General features: G+C 35.2%; 1 protein-coding gene across 2 annotated transcripts; it reads right to left on the bottom strand.

The window, feature by feature from the left end:
• Positions 1 to 734: 734 nt before the first annotated feature.
• On the bottom strand, positions 735 to 18,067 carry LOC131948348 (E3 ubiquitin-protein ligase Bre1). Of its 2 annotated transcripts, none has more exons than XM_059309927.1 (21): positions 17,960 to 18,067; positions 12,037 to 12,178; positions 11,262 to 11,429; positions 11,050 to 11,119; positions 10,547 to 10,725; positions 10,181 to 10,304; positions 8,903 to 9,105; positions 8,121 to 8,345; positions 7,731 to 7,856; positions 7,421 to 7,594; positions 7,136 to 7,271; positions 6,928 to 7,049; positions 6,594 to 6,816; positions 5,629 to 5,773; positions 5,249 to 5,333; positions 4,928 to 5,110; positions 4,471 to 4,599; positions 3,825 to 3,997; positions 2,955 to 3,132; positions 2,717 to 2,818; positions 735 to 2,455 (listed from the first exon to the last, which is right to left on the bottom strand). In XM_059309927.1, exons 2-21 carry the CDS (start codon positions 12,166 to 12,168, stop codon positions 2,279 to 2,281), a joined length of 3,054 nt encoding a protein of 1,017 aa, XP_059165910.1. In that variant the 5' UTR covers positions 12,169 to 12,178; positions 17,960 to 18,067; the 3' UTR covers positions 735 to 2,278. The 2 variants fall into 2 exon arrangements, with proteins under 2 accessions (XP_059165910.1, XP_059165912.1); XM_059309929.1 differs by having other exon boundaries at positions 10,220 to 10,304.
• Between the last annotated feature and the right edge of the window lie 2,035 nt (positions 18,068 to 20,102).

Here is a 20,102-nt window from a genome sequence, read left to right as displayed (position 1 = left end):
AGTTCGTTCAGTCATCATGTAGATCTACTTACAATATTAAATGTGTCGAATCAGCTAGTTTCTACTGTTGCTCCAGGCCTTAGTATGTATCACTTTCGGTTTGGTTTTGGAAATTGTATATATAAATTTTTTTTTAAATTTTTTTTAAAATAACACTTGCCGTTACGTTACAGCTGTTAACTGCAAATAATTCATTTCCCCATGTTTTGCTTAAATATTTGGTAAGAGACTGAAGAATATAAGCATAAAATAAATTGTACCAATGTTAGTTGTTAAGCTAGTACAAATTATCTCCTTTTGGACTTCAGAAAAATGTTTTGAGCTGGGCTGACTGGTTGTTTGTGACCCAGTCAAACCTTACTGGTTGTTAACTGACCAACATCTTGAAGGCAACTTTACTGACCATCCAGCCAACAGCTGGACAACCAGGCAAGGACTTAACTTAGTTTTTTCAAACTGTCTGTTTACAGAAACATGCCCATCAGAAAACTGCGCAAACAGAAAAACTGCAAACTAATTATACTAATACACTTTTGCTATATTCCATGGGAATATGTCTTATTAGGTACATTGTACATGTAGTCCCTCTTTGTTAATGTTTATAAACCCTCAATTTAAGAAAACTAAAGCCCTCATGCCCTTTTTTGAGTGCAGTTTTACGTTGAGCAGTTAGTTTTCTGTTTCGCAAATCTTTCTTTCCTCCATTCTCCAAAACTATCAATATTCATTAGCAGTGATGAGTGATAAAATTTATTCAATGCTGAGAAACAGTTCTAGGACGAAATAAGAAAGAGAGTGAACACAGAGTAACAATATATTCATTGCTTCATCCATCATGGTAGTAAAACAGTGGCTAGCATTCATCTCAAAAAACTTGTTCCTACCAACAGGCAACACTACACATTATTTACATTATAATACAAAACACAAGCTCAACACCAGAATACAAAACTGACCCCATTACATCAACAGACAACAGAAATTAATGTACCTGAACCATTCAACATTAACACTATTCATAAAATAACATAAATAATTGGCAGTGAAAGTCCTAAACTTTGTTCCTTTACATTTTGAGTTCTGACTTTTTAACCTAAGAAATGACCTAGTTTAAGCAGAAAACAATATTGGCAATAAATGTAACAGACTACAGAGTATAATGCTAGCTGAGAAAACAAAGTGAAACTTTTTAAGTAGTCCTTGTAAAAAAGTACTCACTGTAATAGTTATAATAAATTTCATGCAAGAGTTGCCTTAGTCAAGATAATATCTGGTAAAACAAATAATGTTGGGAAAATTACTACATAAGGTTATATATAACAAAGACAACTCTTACATACATAACACATGAATTATCTGTCTTGAATAACAGAACTAACTTTAATAACTTGTCATGTGACTTGTGAGACATAAAGTAACGACTTCTTAACTAGATGCAACTAGTCCTCTTTGAATTTTTCTAGTAGATCTAGGAATTAAAAAAAGTACAACTCAATTTTAAATAAAAAGTTGTACAGCCTAAGTGAACTAAAAAATGTATTCAACAATTGATGACAAAAAGTGAACAAATTTGCAACATGTATAATTTACCATATGGAAAAAAAGATTTGTTATCAGTTTCATTTAACTTATCAAAATGTGTATTAAACAATAATTTCAATGTTTTTCCAACCTAACTAACATCAACAGAGAACACATGCATTTTTTATTGAAGTACGTAACACAATAAGGGTTGAAAAAAAAATTGATGTTATTGTTTAGAGCAAACAATTTATAGCAAGATATTCTATACTGTGGAGAAGTGTGATTTAACTTTCACTTTTCCTCATATCCTGCCGAAAGTACATCCATTTGAAGAAGTTTTTAGAAATACAGGAATTTAAGATGGCCATGAATGAACCCTCCAACATGACAAGAACTAGTTTTTTCTGAGTTCAACAACACAGGCCTGGCTTTAACAAATATACAACATCCACTTTTTGCCTGAACTCTAAGCTACGGCTGGCAACTTGATGGGGTGGCTTTAGCTTGTGTGCAGTTAGTGTTCAGTCCATATAAAACAGAAATCAATGAATTTGTTTCTACTACTGCAGGTTGACTGCGACATTTTGTCTTATCTTGATTAGTCAGTGCCACCTGTACTAGGTCCAGTAAAGATGCTAGCTGTATGATAAAACAACAATAGTGCTCAACCTGTGGAGAACAACTGTCACTAAACTTGGTGTGTCCTTGTGTGTGTGGCCAACACTTGATGCAAGTGTTAGAAGTAACTCTAACCCTAAGACAAATACAGTCTATGGAAGTCATTGGCACCGAACCCAGCATTGCATTTGGGGCACTTCCTCTGTCTCGTCTCATAGCGTGTCCTCAAACATTCCAGACAAAACACATGGAAACATTTGGTCAGTACAGCATCCTTTTTGTTGACTTTACATGAAGGACAGGTCAATTGTTCCTGGTGGAATAAAAACATTATAGGTGAAAGTAGGGTTAGAATAACAACTTAGGGTAAAGGTACTTTCACATGAACAACACCAACATGACATGAAACACTAACACTTAGAACATGAACATGTTGCAGCTCGGGAAAGTATGTCATTAACTACACAATTACCTAACTTGAACACAAATGTCTAAATTAATGCTACTTTACTTATCACGTAAAATTAACAAAAATTTAATCACTGAATGAAACATGAACGGTGAGGTAACCAACCTTATATTCTTTGATTTCTTCTAATAATACTTCATCTGCTGCACCTGCCATTTCTATCTTCTTACTGCGCTCAAGTTTACGATTCAGTTTCGCAACTTCCTCCTAGAAAACAAAATAGACCATTAATGAGATTGACAGATAATGAACAATGGGTTTGTTAAATAGCTGATGGGCAATAGGCTTGTTAAACAACCTAGTGACAATGAACTTAAGGAAAGAAATAGGGGAGCTAAGCTACCTGCATTCTCTTATACTTGAAGACTTCCTGCTCTAGAGATGCTGTTTTCTCAGCCACAGCAACCTGCGCCTCTTTCAGCTGGGCTTGGTACTTATCTAAGTGAAGCTTCAGGTCCGCTGCTGTCTGGGAACTCTCTACAGCTTTTCGTTTATGCATTTCCATGGCTTGCTGTGTTATCCTATTGGTAAGTACACAAGATTTCATGTATCTAGCTAAGTGTAAGAGTAACACAGTTTAACACAATCAACATGCATTTTTTGTCAATCAGCATTTCATTAACAACCAGGAGTAACATTAAACTTTATCGGAATTGAGGTAGAGACATCAGAATTCTCGACATTGTCACTGTCATTTCACAATCACAATCACTTTTGAGTTAATATTTGAAAAGTATTGTTCACATATTCTTCTATTTTGCCTAAATTTTGATTTTATTTTTGACTTTGATGTAACATAAATAATACAAATATTTAGTTTTTTTTTTCAAGATTACAGCATTCACTCCAACATTATCTAAATGAAAAAATTGTGATTGTCATGTGGAATGACTCTGATGATACAATAAAATAAAGGGTGATCAATGTATATCTGAAATTCCAAAATGCATATGCCAAGTTGAAAAAATGAAAATAAAATGAATTGAGTTATCTAGTACTTGAAAGATGGGAGTATATAAATAAATAGAAACATAATGTTAAGCCAGTAGGGCCTACTTGTAATAAGAAAGTATATAAGTAAAATAGACAAACTTATAATCCAGTACTTGAAAGGTGAGTGTACATAGATAAAATGAATAGAGACAAGCAGTTAAATTAATAGTTGAGAATATAAGTAAAATATGTAAGGGCAAACTTTTGAACAAGTACTTACGCCTGCTCCTTCTCCACAGTTGACAGGCTGTTCTGTAGGAGCCTCTCCTTCTCTTCCAGACTCCTGACCACCAGGTTCTGTGCCTCCACCTGGGACTGTAGAGTGACCACTTGTTCTGTCAGCACATCTTTCTCTTCCCTCAGAAGCTTCTGGATCTGATTGGACTTGATCCTCTGTAACAACAATAACAAAAGAATGTTCACAATTTACTGAGATTACTAGATTAGATTGCTTAAGGAATGTTCACCACCATGGTGTAGAAGAGAACAGTGATACAAGTTGTGATTTCATTCTCTTAAGTGGCCAGGCACAAAAGAAATGTACTTATAAATACTTATGCAAAATTGTATAAGATTAAGTGTTTAGTGAAAAATTAACAGTATATTTCTAATATGGTATTAACAGTATATTTCTAATATGGTATAAACAAGAGACCAGTGAAATAAAGTATTAATTTTTATCTGACAAAATAATGTATGCTAATGAGCTAAAGTAAAGTTCCCTTTTTGAACCTGATGGTCCATGGGGCAAGTGAAGTAGAGCTCACCTGTTTCTATGAACTCAGCATATCAAGGGATACTGTGGTCAGCTCTATATGCTAATGAGACCAGTGACAAAAATAAACATATTTCTACATGTATCTGACCTCTGACATGAGCTTAAAGTTAGCATCATCCTTCTCCCGTAGCTGCTGAAGTAAACGAGTATTTTGTTCTTGCATGTCCTCAAAGGCTTGTCCCGTCACGTCCAAGTCATTCAGCAAGGCTTCCTCTCTCTAGGACATACATGAGCTACTTTAGATCAACATCATAAATCATATTCAGCTTGAATGAGCAACAGATGTACTACACATTGCCAAAACTTGTTGCAATAATAGTCTCAATCATTAATTATCAAAAGTGATGCATTTCATATTGACTATTAGCTGTAATTATAGTGTGATGAGATATCTATTTCAAAGAAACTTTAATTATCAATTTGCTTATGTCCTAGCCACTATATTTTATATATATTATATATTTCATACAATACAATACATTTGCAAGCCAATGTATTTCTAAACAATAAAAAGATTCACTTGCAGAAGAGAAAGAAAAATTCACCTGTTTTTGATTGGCTAAACTTTTTTGTAGCTCTAAAATAGTCTCCTCCATCTTTTTAATTTTCCGCATAGCGTCCTCATCTGCCAGCTTCCTCCTCTCCCTCCTTTCACTCTCCTGCATCTTTTTAATGTGAGCTTTCAACTCTTCCACTTCCTGTCTCGCCTTCTTCTCCGCTGACATCAACTGGCAACAAGCAAATGGGGTTTAACTTACAACTTGAAATTGATAAACTCTGCTGCATTAAGTTAAAAGAATTATCTGAATGTTTTTTAATCAAATCAACAAATTCACTAAATAAATAGTTGGTACTGATAACCTTACTTGAATTTTCTCTCGCTGTTCCTTAGGGGCTGCTTTATATGTGTCTAACAAAAGTTTCAGGTCTCTGACATTGTCTTGTGATTTTCTAAGGAGGAAACAAGCATGTTCCTAGACAAACAAGTTGTAACAGAACACGTTCCTCATCAAACAAGTTTTAAAACTAGAAAGTTTGTAGCAACAGAATTAATCAGCTCTGTAATTTCACACACACAAACACACACAAAACTGTTATTCTTGTTCTTATTTGCCTTTTTTACCTCTCAGTGGAGCATAGGCAATTTACATTTGTGTACTTTGCTAATTTTTTTCCACAAAGTGTAATATGGCCTTTCAATTGGCTAGCAGGTCACAACAAATCTGACAAGAAAGACAATTCTTACTTGAGTTGATTCCTTAAATCTTTCACCAATTCGGGATCATTCTTGCCATTTTTCAAGTCTCTATAATCATCATCCTCCTCCTCTTTCTTCACTGGAGTTGTGGGGATTTCCCCTTCTTCCTTTTTGATGGGAAGAGGTGCTGTGCCTGGGATGTGATGAACACAATAAACAATATTTTAGGGCTACATTTCATTTGGTGGCTGGGCTAACCACACTATCTCTTCATATGTATAGGTCACAGAAACGGGTGACTTCTACTTCACTTGCCCCACAAACCCTCAGATTTGGAAGGGGAACTTTACATTTAATTTAAGACTGTGTTCAAGTAACTTATTTCAAAGCCTATTTTGTCTAGTTATTTTATATTGTCAGCTATAAGAACACAAGTAATCAATTAATGCTGCATTTTATTTCTGTATTTAAGTTACTTATGATAATAACTTTTAATTCAAGGGTTGAGAGCTGCTCTTTTTCCTTGCTCTAATTATTATATATAGACCTTATTTATTTGATTATTTTAGGGCTACATTTCATTTGGCGGCTGGACCTAGTGCTGACCAAACTATCTCTTCATAGAAACAGGTGAACTCTACTTCACTTGCCCCATAAACCGTCAGGTTTGGAAGGGGCAAGTGAAGTATGTGTTTAAGTACAATGTGTTTAAGTAACTTATTTTCACGCCTATTTTGTCTACAGATGTTTTATACTGCCAGCTATAAGAACACAAGCAATCAATTAATGCTGCATTTTATTTCTGTATTTAAGTTACTTATGATGATGACTCCTAATTCAAGTGTTAAGAGCTGCTCTTTTTTCTTGCTACAATTATTAAATATATATATATTATTTATTTGATTATTATGGTTAATGTGTTCACAACTTTTCTACTTTAACCAAAGAAATAAACTGTTACCAAGCTTTGGTTTTAATGGCTATTTATGTTAACCTGGTTTTGATTGCTTTACCTGGTTCTGTTTTAACAGGTGAGAGCTGGGCCTCTTCCTTAATGTGGGTGATGTTGTCTTTGTTGTCTGCAGGTGTTACAGCTGCTGTGGCAGGTGAGGTGCCTGTGGATGGGGTGGTGGCTGTGGTGGCTGTAGAGGTAGCGGATGAGGGGACTGAAGCTGTTGTTGTTGTTGATGACGATGATGATGTTGGAGGGTTGACTGTGGCAAGTTCTTGTTTTAACTGAAACATTTTTTAAAACAGCTTTTATATAAAAATTGTTTCAATAATTTTAACGAAAAAAAAATTTTTTATATTAAATTTTATGTTGTCTGGTATAGTTAAAACAGCCACCTTATGAATTTCTGCTTGTGCTTCTCTAAGTCTCCGTTTATATCTAGCTGACTCCATCTTGAGTTGCTGGTTATGATTTTGTAAACTCTGAATTAGGTTTCGCATTTCACGATTAATCGTCACTAAAATTGAATGTAAAAACATATTATTGGAAACTTTAATAATTTGTTTACTTGAGCCTTATTAATAAATCTAAAACAAAGCTTACAATTTTGATCATTAGCTGCCATAGCCTGTTCAAACTCTATCCTCAACATATCATATTCCTTCCTGGTTTGGGCCAAATTGTCCTCCACTTGAATCATTTCTGTTCTCAGTCGTTTCTGGCCCTCTAATTCATCAATCTATTAGTTTGTCATAAGATAACACATGTTAACATTGTCATATTCAAAATACATTTTAAAAATGTATACTTCCTTAATGATCAATGAAGGTATTTTGAAAGGAAAGAAACAATTGTATAACTTATAAAAGGATTGAAACAATACCAAACCTCCATTTGTTCTATCTGCCGTCCATGATTGTTTTTGTTGATGGTCATCTGATTTCTGATTTCCTCTAACTGAGTTCGAATTTGCATGCTTTCATTGTACAGAACAGAAAACTGTGACTGCAAACACTTGTATTCTGTTGTCTCAAGAATGACATTCTCTGGCAGGTGTTGTAGCTGGGGAAATAAAGTCCTGAATAACAGACTTTAAGTACTAAAATAAACTACATACATTTATGACCACATATATTAATACAGAACACATTTACTAATACACTATAAGACAAGACTTTTAATGGTTACATGAACTTACATCCATTTTAAGCTTTTCGACCTCTGTTAGTGTCTCTTGGTAGTCTGCACTCAATTTTTCTAACTCCATCAGCCTGTTGGTAGAGAGCTCCTTGTGTTCCTCTAGCTCAGACAGAATTTCATCCAACTAAATGAGAGAAAAGTCAGACATTGTTTCAATTAACCACACAAGCTATATACTGCATTTTATTCTACATGTGTTATTAGTAAATCACAATATGGTCACAGCAAGCTCAAAAAGCATCAACATTTAATAAATTTGTATTGTCTTAAATACAACTATTTAAACAAAATTTTGAATGAAAAACTAAGCAGATGAAATACAAATACTTGTATGTTAAAAATTATCTTGAGATTTAAAAACCAAACATGACAAAACCCACAGACTTACCCTCCCTGTTGGTACACCTGGCAGATTTTTAAGTCCAGAGAGGGGCATGTTGCCAGTTGTCTCCTGGTAAAACTGTAACTTCTCTGTGACCTCTGCTAGCCTGCGCTCCAAACTGTCTGTCTTGTATTCAGATTTTTCATACATGTACTCCAGGTCATCCAGCTTGTTTTTTACCTCAGCTATCTCTGTCTCAGAGGCCGTCAGCTTGTCTTGTAACTCAGAGATCTGGGACAAAAAAATATGAGTACGGTAAAATTTGGTAATGTGCTTGTAAAGGTAACACACACAACAGGGTGAAGTTGATCTGGTGGATATAGTGGATGTGGTGGGATATGGTCACGTGGATGAGGCTGGAGTGTAGGTATAGATGGATTTGGTCAATGGATGTGGTTGGAGAGAGTAGTGTGGTTATGGTGGGGTATGGTCACATGGATGAGGTTGGAGTGTGGATATAGATGGATTTGGTCAATGGATGTGGTTGGAGAGAGTAGTGTGGATATGGTGGGGTATGGTCACATGGATGAGGTTGCAGTGTGGATATAGATGGATTTGGTCAATGGATGTGGTTGGAGAGAGTAGTGTGGATATGGTGGGGTATGGTCACATGGATGTGGATTGAGTTGGTAGTGTGGATATGGATGGGTTTGGTCACATGAATGTGGATTAAATTTGTTGTGTGGATATGGTGAAGTTTGATGATGAAGTGGGAGAATGGTTAATGTGAATGTCAAGGATCTGTGTGAATTGATACATATGTCAAACAGAAAAAAAAACCAACTAACATGGAGAGTGTGTTCATGGTGACGCTGGTGCAGCTGCGTCACAAGATTGTGTAGCTGCTTGGTCTCTTTTCTCAGGTCCGCCAATTCTCCCTTCACTATATCAGACAAACTCATCTCTGGGACCTTTTCTTCTTTCTCTTCTTCCTTTATCACTTCAGGCATCTCCTCATCTGTCTTACTGGCCTTTTCTTCAGGCTCTTCACCTAAAAAATATTTTAAAATTTAGTCTACTTAATATTGAATATGCGTATAGAATACCTATTTTTTTAAATTTAATATTCTAAATCTGGAAAAAAAAACTGTTTTTTACACTGAAATGGACTTTTGATTATTAGAATCCTAAAAAGTTTATTTCTTTATATAAATGTGTAATGTAATACTAGTCAAAATAAAAGCTGAGATTGTAATATTAAAAAATGTGATAACCTAAAAAATAACAAAGTTTTTTAAGAATTAGATATATATCCCAGATAAAACAAAGCCACAAATAAGATACAATTACTAGCACCACATATAAAACAAACCCTGTAGTGTGTTGTGACAAAGGTATATCCATCATCAAATGACCATTTAAAAAAGAAAGTTTAAAACAAATAATACTAAAATCTAATTGTGTGTAATCATAAAAGAGTGGCGAGTGCATTACAGAAACATTAACACAATGAATCTTTTAAGAAAAATTCTTCATTTTACGACATATGGTCAGTCCATACGACATATGGTCAGTCCATTTTTTTTAATTTAAGTTAGAATTAAATTAAATGTATAGTTCACATATTCTTTGCAAAAAAAAAGAAATGGAAAATATTTTGTTTTTTAATTTCTTTCACTTCAGATTTAACAGAATTAAAACAATTGCAAACACACAGCAAAAGTAAATGTCTGATAAGATTATAAAATGACAGTGATAAATGTTTGATTATTAGAGAATTTCTATAAACTAAAAAGTGCCAATATTCTTTAAGCTTAAAATTAGTTTTGAAACTTAACTGAATAACAGCGCTAATGAATAAAAAAACTGTTTAAATTTTCTTTACATAACTGTTCAATTAATTATACATGGTAAAATAAACATGTATACATAAACACAAAGACAATACTTACAATCACTAGCCCCTCCCTCAGACAAAATATACCACTAACCTAGCCATATTTACACTACAGACTACACCACACTGCAGAGTGTTCAGTGACAGTGTTACAATGAAGCAGTGTCCAAAAAGAAACTAGGAAACAGCTTTACACTACAGAAGGGGAGTAAAAACAATTAGAATTTACCTTCCTTCTTTAATTCTTTTTCTTCTTCTTCTTCATTACCTTCATCTTTCTTTTCTTCTTTCTCTTCCTTGTCCTCTTCTGTTTTACCATCTTCAAGCATTGAGTCCTTTTCATTCTGTTCAATCTTAAATATTTGTACAAAGTAAATTTGGTTTTGATAGTTTTGTTTGTTAAAGCGTAAAACAAGAAGCAAATATCTGTTCTATATAATAAGAGCCTTATGAAAACCGTTTTCCTTGTTTAAATTAATTAACGGTAAGTAAAACTAATTTAAATTAAATCAACTAAAATGTAGTAATTGAAAACATCCACAAACAGCTGTATTTTTAAAAATGGCAATCTAAACTCAGATTAACCCTAAATTACTTTTTCATCAATAGCATGATGTAGTTTTTCATTTCTTTGCAGCATTCTGTCGAACGCTTGAAGAAGCTTCCCTATAGCACGCTTTGAGAACTCCACACGCTGACCAAGCTTCTCTTCCAGTTCCTGTTTGTCCCATGTAGATAACAGTGTTAAGAAAGATGTCAGTTCACTACTTTCATCTGTTCATTAAAAAAACAATTACGAACATTAAATTGAGTGATATTAACAATGATGTGCATATAAAAGTTTTTGAAGAAGCTATATGAAAAAAACAATTTCATGAAAGAATAAATAAACCCATCAAAATCATGCTATTTTAATCATTAGCATTTTGGATAAGTATATCCTTGACAAGGTTCTTCAATATATTCCTAAAAATAATAATGGCATCTATAATTTGATACTCTTTTTAAGACCATAATCATAACACAGTTGATTTTTTTTATTACTGTTTAAGCCTGGCAGCACAAAATACCAAAATGATTGACAAAAGGCAAATTTACTTTTTGTTTCTGTCTCATCAGAAGTTTCTGCATCGAATCGCTGAAGCAAAACACGAACATCTTCATCCAACTAATAGTTCAGAAAAAAATATAGTTTTCAAAATGCATGTTAATTAATGTTATTTATTTATTTATATAAATACAACACAGTATAAATACAATCTAGACATTTTTGTAATTTATTAGCTACTTAATTAAATGCATATCTTCACCTGATTCCAGTAACGATTCACAATCATGAGCACAGCATCGTCTGTACGTTGTCTGTTCTCTAGTTGTTCAATACGCTTCCGTAACTCTGTTTCAGCCTTTTTACGTTGTTCAATCCTCTCTGCTAACTTTTTATTTTGAAACACCAGAACTTTCATGTCAAGTTCTTCCTGTTGTATTAATGAAAATGGTTTGTTTTAAATGTCAACAAGATCAGTTCTTCAACTCCTAAATGCAATTTCCCTACAAGTTTTTTTATTCAATTCTGTGTTTCATTGTTTAAATTTAAAGTGATAAATAAGATAATTTAATTCATTAGTTAAGTATGGGACAGAATTTGACAACACATATGTGATTTCAAATTTACATCCGTTAATAAAAATTAAATAATAAGGTAAAATAATATTTACATAAAATTTTTTTATTTTTTTCTAAATTCGGATTGAAAATACAGATAAGACTCTTCCAAAAATAGGTGTGTTAGGTTGTTAGGAGTATTGTAATCTCGACTAGTTTTATGGCTAGAAATTAGGGTTAGTCATATGGTGGGAGTAGGGTTTGGTTGAGGAATAGGGTTAGCATTGACATTAGCAAGCCATGTGTGTATTTTAGTTAACTACCAGTAATCTAACAACCCTTTTTGAGAAGATTCTATTATCGGATATTGGTATTGGTATTAAAAATTCCCCCCAAATTTTTTAAATAATTTAGGTATAGTATAACCTAAACCTTAAAAAAAAAAACCACATGTGGATGCTTTTAATACATAATACTTACCAGTGATGAACTAACAAGTGAGTATATCTTTCCCAATTGTAGGCTGTCATAGGGTATAGCCATTTTCTTTGCTGCTGGTGCGCCAGCTGTAGAGCTAGCAGATTCCTCTGCCGGCCGTTTACCGCTGGACATTGTTCCTCAACTGTGAAATAAAGAGCTAAAACTATTTATTATAATTATAAGAATAAATAAACCAATTTTTTTTATTAAATTTAGAATGGAAGTAAAAATGAAAAAAAATGTACATTTTGGCTAAACCAAATGTACCAAAAAAATTTTTTTTTTAATTACATCATTATTATGGTGGGATAGAGGCCTATTGCAACTTAATCCGTTTGTGTAATTTCTTGGCTAATTTCAAGAGGCAGAATCATGCCCATTATCCAATTTTACATCTAAGAAATAATCAGGTAGACATAGGCCCTACTTCATTTGAATAAAGTTTTGCCCATTTTTTCTTTCTCATTTGGGTAACATTAACAAACCATCCATTAATTAATAAATACTTCTCCTATACTTATTACTTAGGCCTAATATTCTTGCAACCCTGCAACAGGCTAATAATACAGCTTGATCATTCTGAAAATCAATGCCATTATAACACACATCCAAAAACTCATAGGCCTACAATAAAATGAAAAGATGAACTGATGAACCAAACAGCCTACTTATAGGCCGGGTGTTGGGAGATTGCGAGACGCGAAAAGCGAAATGGCGAGGCGGGAAAATGCGAGAAGATAATGCGAGACATACCTGCGGAATTAAGGGTAAATAGCGAGACACTTTTTGCGAAAAAAAAAGTTTTTTTCATGCTTTTTTTTCATCTTTATTTATTTAAATTATTTTTTTTTTTAAAAATAAACAAGCATTTAGCCATACCCTTTAACACGAGTGTTGTATGTTGTTATTTTTTATCTAGATTTTATTATATAGATAGATAGATACTAAGAAGATAGATAGATCTATATCTAGATCTATTAAAAAATCCTAACATCGTTGCTGTGCTACTGTCATCGTCCGCTCTCGTTAGCGAGAGGAAAATCCCGTGAGCTGTGTCATTGTGAATTGGAGATATTCTGCAACATGTATTTATGGATTTTTGTACTTGCAAAAAGTGTAAAAGTATAAACAATTCTATAAAGTGTAATTTTTTTTTATTAAATATTTTTTATTACAACCAAAATTTACAAACAAAATCTTCTGAAACAGGTCCTAGCACTACTCAAACACACCTCGTGACACCATCTTTCACACATAGTACATCCAACCTTGTGCTTATATTTATATGGTAAAAAAAACGTTAGAAAAAAATCGTAGGCGGCGGCTATAATACCAATTTCTATGCAACAATAGAAAATATGTTTGCGGCGGCAGCGGATCTGGGCACGGTGATCTTCAAAGACGGTAAATCAGGCGGCCTCGGCGTTCCACACCAAAGACAGAAGTCAACACAAAAGATTGGGGGGGGGGGGGGGGGGGGGGGGGGGGGGGGTGAGTTGGACAATTCATCAGTATGTCTAGCGACGGAAAAATAGGAAGTTTTAACAATGTAAACGAAACGTCTTTGAAGTCTGGACCAAATACCACTGAAAATCGGGTGCGGTAAATTTTTCGCAGAAATCTTCGCATTTCAACACCACCCAGCGTAAGTATCGGGTTGTGGTAAAATGCGAGACAAAAAGTCACGTGACCGACCGTTTTCGCGCCCTTCTCGCATTTTCCCGCCTCGCCATTTCGCTTTTCGCGTCTCGCAATTTCCCCACACCCTTATAGGCCTACTTTAAATTATAAATCAGCATATTTTAAATTAAAATTAGTTTTAAATTAGCCCTACTGACTACTCATGACTGTCCATGTAATTCCTAAGATTGTAACCACAGCCTATGAGTATGAAAATGAATGAAAGATCATCACAAGATAAAATAGTAATAGTTCAAATTACAGTCTGAGTTTTTAGACAGATCAGTCTGGCTAGAATTAGATCTACAGTTTACTATATATCTAGATAGTTAGTAGATAGGCCTCAATGTGTAGTTACTAGATAGACCTCTTTATTACTATTTACTAATTAAGTTTTAACTTAATTAAATAGAAAACCTAGAGTCAAACTAAGAGTAAGAGGTCATCCATAAATGACGTCACACTCGTAAGGGGAGGGGGGTCCGTAATTTTGTGATGGTGTGTGATAAGGAGGGATATTCAGATGGTGTAAGTGTAAAAGTAAAGTTCGCTTTCAAACCTGACGGTCTATGGGGCAAGTGAAGTAGAGTTCACTTGTTTCTGTGACCTCGGCATATGAAGAGATAGTGTGGTCACTACTATACCCAGCCGCCTTAACTTTCCCTAACGTGAGTTAGGTACCCATCAGAGTTGGGTGGACTCAGGGACGTCTACTGACTAGAACCCGGATTCGAACTCGAGACTGCAATTTTGAGGGGGGGTTGTAGGCTAAAGTGTGACATCATATAAGGAGGGGGGAGGTCTGGCTTTTTGTGATGTGTGACGGGGGGAGGGAGGGGGGGAGTCAAAAAAATCGGTATACAATTCGAATCGTCCCTATAGGATTTCATAGTGGTCAGCCGCCAACCAATCAAACGCGCGCTTTCTCCGCGTTTTGGTTGGCGGCCTGACGTCACGATGACGTCACGCGACGCGTTTTTGGAGCTAAAAAGGGCCGAAAAAAGCCATTTTTTTCTACGTGTAGTTCGGATTTTTTTACGTTTTTTAAAATGGGCCCGAAAATGACACTTTTTAAAATTGGACTTAGCCATTTTTTCAAACAATTTTTTTCGAAAAAAGGCCGTTTTGGGTGATTTTTGGATGTAAACAACGGCCTAGGTCAGCACGTGTCAAACCACGTGAACGCACCCAATCGACGATTTCGGTCACGCATGAGTGGTTTTCATACGTTCTCGTGAACTAAATACCAGTTTTCTTGACAACAAAATGAAAACGACAATTTTGTGAAAATAACGACCCCTAGAGGGAATGGCTTTTGAAGATTATTAAATAAAAATCGGTGTATTGGCCACATGTATTGATTCTAAAGTTGTCTATAATTGACTAGTAGGGCAAGCTGAAACAACGGCCTGGGGGCGCAGTGTAGTGTGTAGTTTCGCTAAATGTAAATTAATCAGCCCGGCCGCAGATCAATCGCAAACTGTTAAAATGGTTGAATGTGAAAAGCATACTACTTACAAATTACTTTTGAATATTCACATCACACAAATAATCCCAAAGAAAGCACAAAATAAAATCCTCCTTTAGAAAAGCATCACCGTGAAATTTGAAAATCACTGTTTGTCAACCTTAACCAGCCATCTTTGGCTCGATCTAGAGGTCATTCTTTAGCCTACACATGTGTCTTGTCAACCAATTTAGTTTCTGATGGTACACGACATTTTAGATCAATATAATATAACAAACTAACTGAATTCCAACATTATATCCATCTAATCCCAATATTGAAACAGAATTTGAAGCACAATGATCTAACGAATTAAATCCCACTCTAAGTAAGTGTCGCAGCTTTAATCCTGGATACCACCATAGTGTGTAGTCGTGTTGTGAGTAAATTTGCACGAGATACAACACCGACCTAGACCTTCCTGATGTGTATGGCCCCAAAGTTAAGTGCTGCGAGTAGGGGAGGGCAATTTAACACCAGAACAGTTTTTTTTTCAATAGTTAGGTCATCAGTAGTTCACGCATCCTAACGGGGTTGAAAGTGTAACTTTAAATTGAACTAGGCGAGAGGAGGAGGGTGAGGTCATTTAAAACAACGGAGCTATATTTCTAGTAGAAGAATACGGGGAATAATAGCTTGAAGTTTGAAGCCGGCATTTCATTTTTTTTCCATTGTTATTGAGTACAGCCCTTTAATGCACGACTAGGTTACTCATTATGAAATCTTAAAATGTAGTTGTGCTACCATGCAAAAGTAGCCTAATAGGTCTTGTTTATTTAAATGCAGATCCCGTTAGGGGTCATCCATAAATGACGTCACGCTTTTTGACGATTTTTACCTCCCCCCTCCCCTCCGTCACACGTCGTCACAAAAAGCAAGACCCCCCCCCCTAAAATGACGTCCACACCTCAACCTACAACCCCCCCCCCCTCAAAATTGCAGTTGAATTTTTTTTAAACATCGATATTTTTCCAAAATCTTGTCTAAACTATTAAAATTATTTAAAACAGTTATCTAAAACGCGAAATAAAATAACGTCTAAAATTCCTTTTCTAACATTGCTTTTTTATAATGCAAAAATGTGACGTCGCAACATCTGAACCCCCCCCTCCCCCTCATCACACATCGTCACAAAATTACGGACCCCCCCCTCCCCCCTACGAGTGTGACGTCATTTATGGATGACCCCTTAGCCTAAAATATTTGGATACAAATTTTATTTATATCGTAATGATTAATGTTATAATACAATGCATATATTCTGGCAGTCCTTCAAGTTTTTGGACAATCCATTAACTTGTATTTCAAAGATTTATAATGAGCGGGATGCACTCGATGTTTTAAGTGCTACATTCGCCATTCGGTAGCTGTTACTTTGTGCATGACAGCATCCCAATAGTTCACTGTTAATAATGTAAACTGAGCTTGATGAGACTCCCATCGCCTAGCAATCGTATGATTAGACCCAACAAGCATCACTCGTTAAATTCGACCTCATAGCTATTCCAGTCCTTGATTTTTATTACAGCCTTTAAATGCCTAGTTCTGGTTTTTAAAAAAAAATGTGTCTCCCACCCCCCCCTTCGCTTGCGCCGACAACGTCATCATAGGCCAATACCACGGTGCAATTTTTTTAACTAGTATAACACAACCCCTCTCCCCCTCACAGCAAACACAAAACAACGTCACCGAAGGCCCAAGGCCAATAACACGCACCACGGTGGATTTTTTTTCAATGAGTATATACCCCTACCCACCCGCCGCCTTACAACATACCGCATGTCTCTACGAACGGGGTTAAAAGTTTAACTTTGAGTTCAAGAAGGGAGGGGGTGGTATTGAAACAACGAAGGTGTGTTCTTTAATAGTACTAATAGGCCTACATAGTTTAAAAATTATACTTACCGTAACTTACCTACTGCTATAGCATCATACATAATTTTATAAATTAGCTAATTAATTAATTAACTAATTAAATATATCTAATGATAATGAAGGGAGATAGAGTTTATTTTGGTTAAGGCACGACACACAACACTATGCGTGCGTGGTATGTGGCCTGAGACCGAAAGGAGATTGTTTATATTATTGTTTTGAGTTTATATTTAACTCAATGCAACAAGCCCGCCGGTTGGTTGAGGCCACGACGGGGGGACGTTCTGACCGGGATTCAAAGGGTCGACTCGAAATATCATCCAAAAAATCGTCCAAAAAAGCGTGACGTCATTTATGGATGACGCCTTAAAAGTTTAGTTTAGAGATCTAGACCTAGAATCTGAAAGAAGTGTCTAAAACTAAAATTATTAGATCTAGAACAATACAGCTGCCTACTAGATTTCTAGATCTAAATTATAAAATTAATGTAATTTCTAAATTAAAAATATTTATTTAATTTTATTTTCTAGTCTAAGTCTAGCACTCCCAGAATTACTCTAGACTCCAGATCTTGTTGATTGTTTGTTGTTAAAGGTATTGGGATTTAGATCTAGATCTAGTGACGTAGATCTAGATCTCTAGTTTACTAAACTAACTTAATGTAGATATAGACTAGTAAGTAGGCCGCTGTATTGTTTTTTTGGATTTCCCAATCTGGGGTTTCTCATTCTCAGATTCTGGACTTGTAATAAAAAATTGCAGTTTTCGCGATTTTACTCCATCTGAACTATCAATATCAGCATATGATAAGCCTATACCGAAGCATCAAAAAATGAGTACAAAACCAGGTAATGATATTACCTATTTTTTAATTACTACAGTAAATAAAATGATTTATTTTTTTTTTATTAAAAAATAAATATTTATCTAACTATGGAGTTGCCATTTTGAAACCGGAATTGGCTGATTTTCTCAAACTAATGTATCCAAACACTTTTAAGTGGCTAAAAGTATTTGATTTAAAGCACAGTAAATTGTAATGTAACGATATTTGTTTACTTATTTTACAAGCATTGCACTTAAAAAAATATTTTAGCATTTAGTCAACAAATTTAATAGGAAAGTAAAACGAAACTCGCTAAAAGGCTTACAGTTATGCAGCTATAACTAAATAAATTTGTTTGCAGACCAACGTGGCATTAAGCCAGTTAACGGGGAGTGGGTCTAGTTAGTATCAGAGTTTCTTCCAGGCATCTCTTCGGGGGGGGGGGGCGAAATTTTTTTTACAGCCCCCCCCCCCCCCCCCCCCCCCCGAACGAAATGAAATTTATATAATTTATATAGAAAATATATACTTTTAACAGTGTCCGCCCCCCCCCCCCCCGAAGAAAGTCTACCACCCCCCCCCCAAAAATTTCAAGTGCCCCCCCCCCCCCCCGGAGAAAAAAGTCTGGAAGAAACACTGGTTAGTATTGAAGGACAAATGTCAGACGAATTAATAATTCTCAATTATTTATTAGTTTTTTCTAAACTATACTCAATATATAATACTACAATTGTTTCCTATGCTATAGATCTAAAGTTATAGTCAGTGCTTCAATGTGTTTCTAGGGGGTGGGGGCAGACACTGGTTAAAGTATAAAAAAATGTTTTTGTTCAGAAGGGTGGGGACGGGGGTGGTAGATGTGCTTTTGGGGAGCCCTCCTCCCCCCCCCTGCACAAAGGGATGCCCAGAAGAAAGAAACATTATAGTTAACCTAAAAAATGTTACGCCCCATATATTCATTTTAAAATTATTAGATATGGATAGATCTAAATTCTAATTGATTTTACAAATGTATATTTCATAGGCATGTCTTCTTGGTATCCAGTTGTTTTTCAATATTCCCAGTCAGTGGCGTAGCGAGGTCGGGTGTCACCCGGTGCGGCACTTAATGGTGTCACCCCCAGTGGCGTAGCGACCCTTCCCGTGGACAAATTTTCGATTTGCACCCCCCCCCCCTCAAACTTTTGATTTGCACCCCCCCCCCTCAAGTTTTCGATTTGCACCCCCACCCCTTAAACTTTTGATTTGCACCCCCCCCCCCTTCAAGTTTTTCTCTAAATAGTTTGCTATTTTTTGCCTTGGTGTCACCACCCTAAATGGTGTCACCCAGTGCGGTCCGCACCCCCTGCCCCCCCCCCTCGCTACGCCTCTGTTCCCAGTGAATTCTTTTAATTTGTTCATCATACCTGTTTGTGGCAAATATTGGTATTCAATTTAGATCCACTTCTAATGCAGCAATTTTGTTCAAACTTTTAGATTCATAAGTCTCAGATAATAATACAATATAATCTTTGTTTTTAAATCTGATTAGGCAGATTAGTAATTAAAATTTTATTAAAAGATTACTAAATACAATAATAAAAGGGAGACAAGCTCAAGTACTAAACATAAACAGCTTCCAACCAAGTCACCACCAATAGAAATAGGTCTACATAGTCTTAAATTGTTCCTTTGACCAAACATGTGTAAATATTTTGGATATCTGAAGCTATCATCTCCTAGACAGAAGTTAGGCTATCATGTTAGGAAGAGCATTTAATATATAATAAACATAATCCTGTTTTTGTGTTAGGCTCATGTGACAATGACCGACATGTCAAACATCAATAAAAATAAAGTTGGCTACTTATATTTTTTAAACTCATGAATACAGCAGCTTTGAAAAGATTACTTTTAGTCTTGTTTATTATTTTGATTGTTCACTTTGACAGAGACATAAGACTCAAGTAAAATTATTTTCTATTTTCTCCAGGTCAAAACACTCATTGTTCAGATATTTACAAATACTATTTGGCCAGCATTATATTGAAGTCTCACCCACACCCTCTTTCCAAGTAATATCCTGGATCTTAATGACCATAAAAATAGAAGTGTATAATAAATATGTATACTTGTATAAAACTAAAACAGAAGATAAAATCATACTTTATTTTTGATAACTTTTAATTTAAAAGAAAC

Source organism: Physella acuta, unplaced genomic scaffold (assembly GCF_028476545.2).
Source record: "Physella acuta isolate Inbredline_101_S28 unplaced genomic scaffold, ASM2847654v3 ptg000641l, whole genome shotgun sequence".
Classification (NCBI taxonomy): domain Eukaryota; kingdom Metazoa; phylum Mollusca; class Gastropoda; family Physidae; genus Physella; species Physella acuta.
Note: the sequence above shows the minus strand (reverse complement) of the source record. Positions and strands in the feature narration are given on the sequence as shown.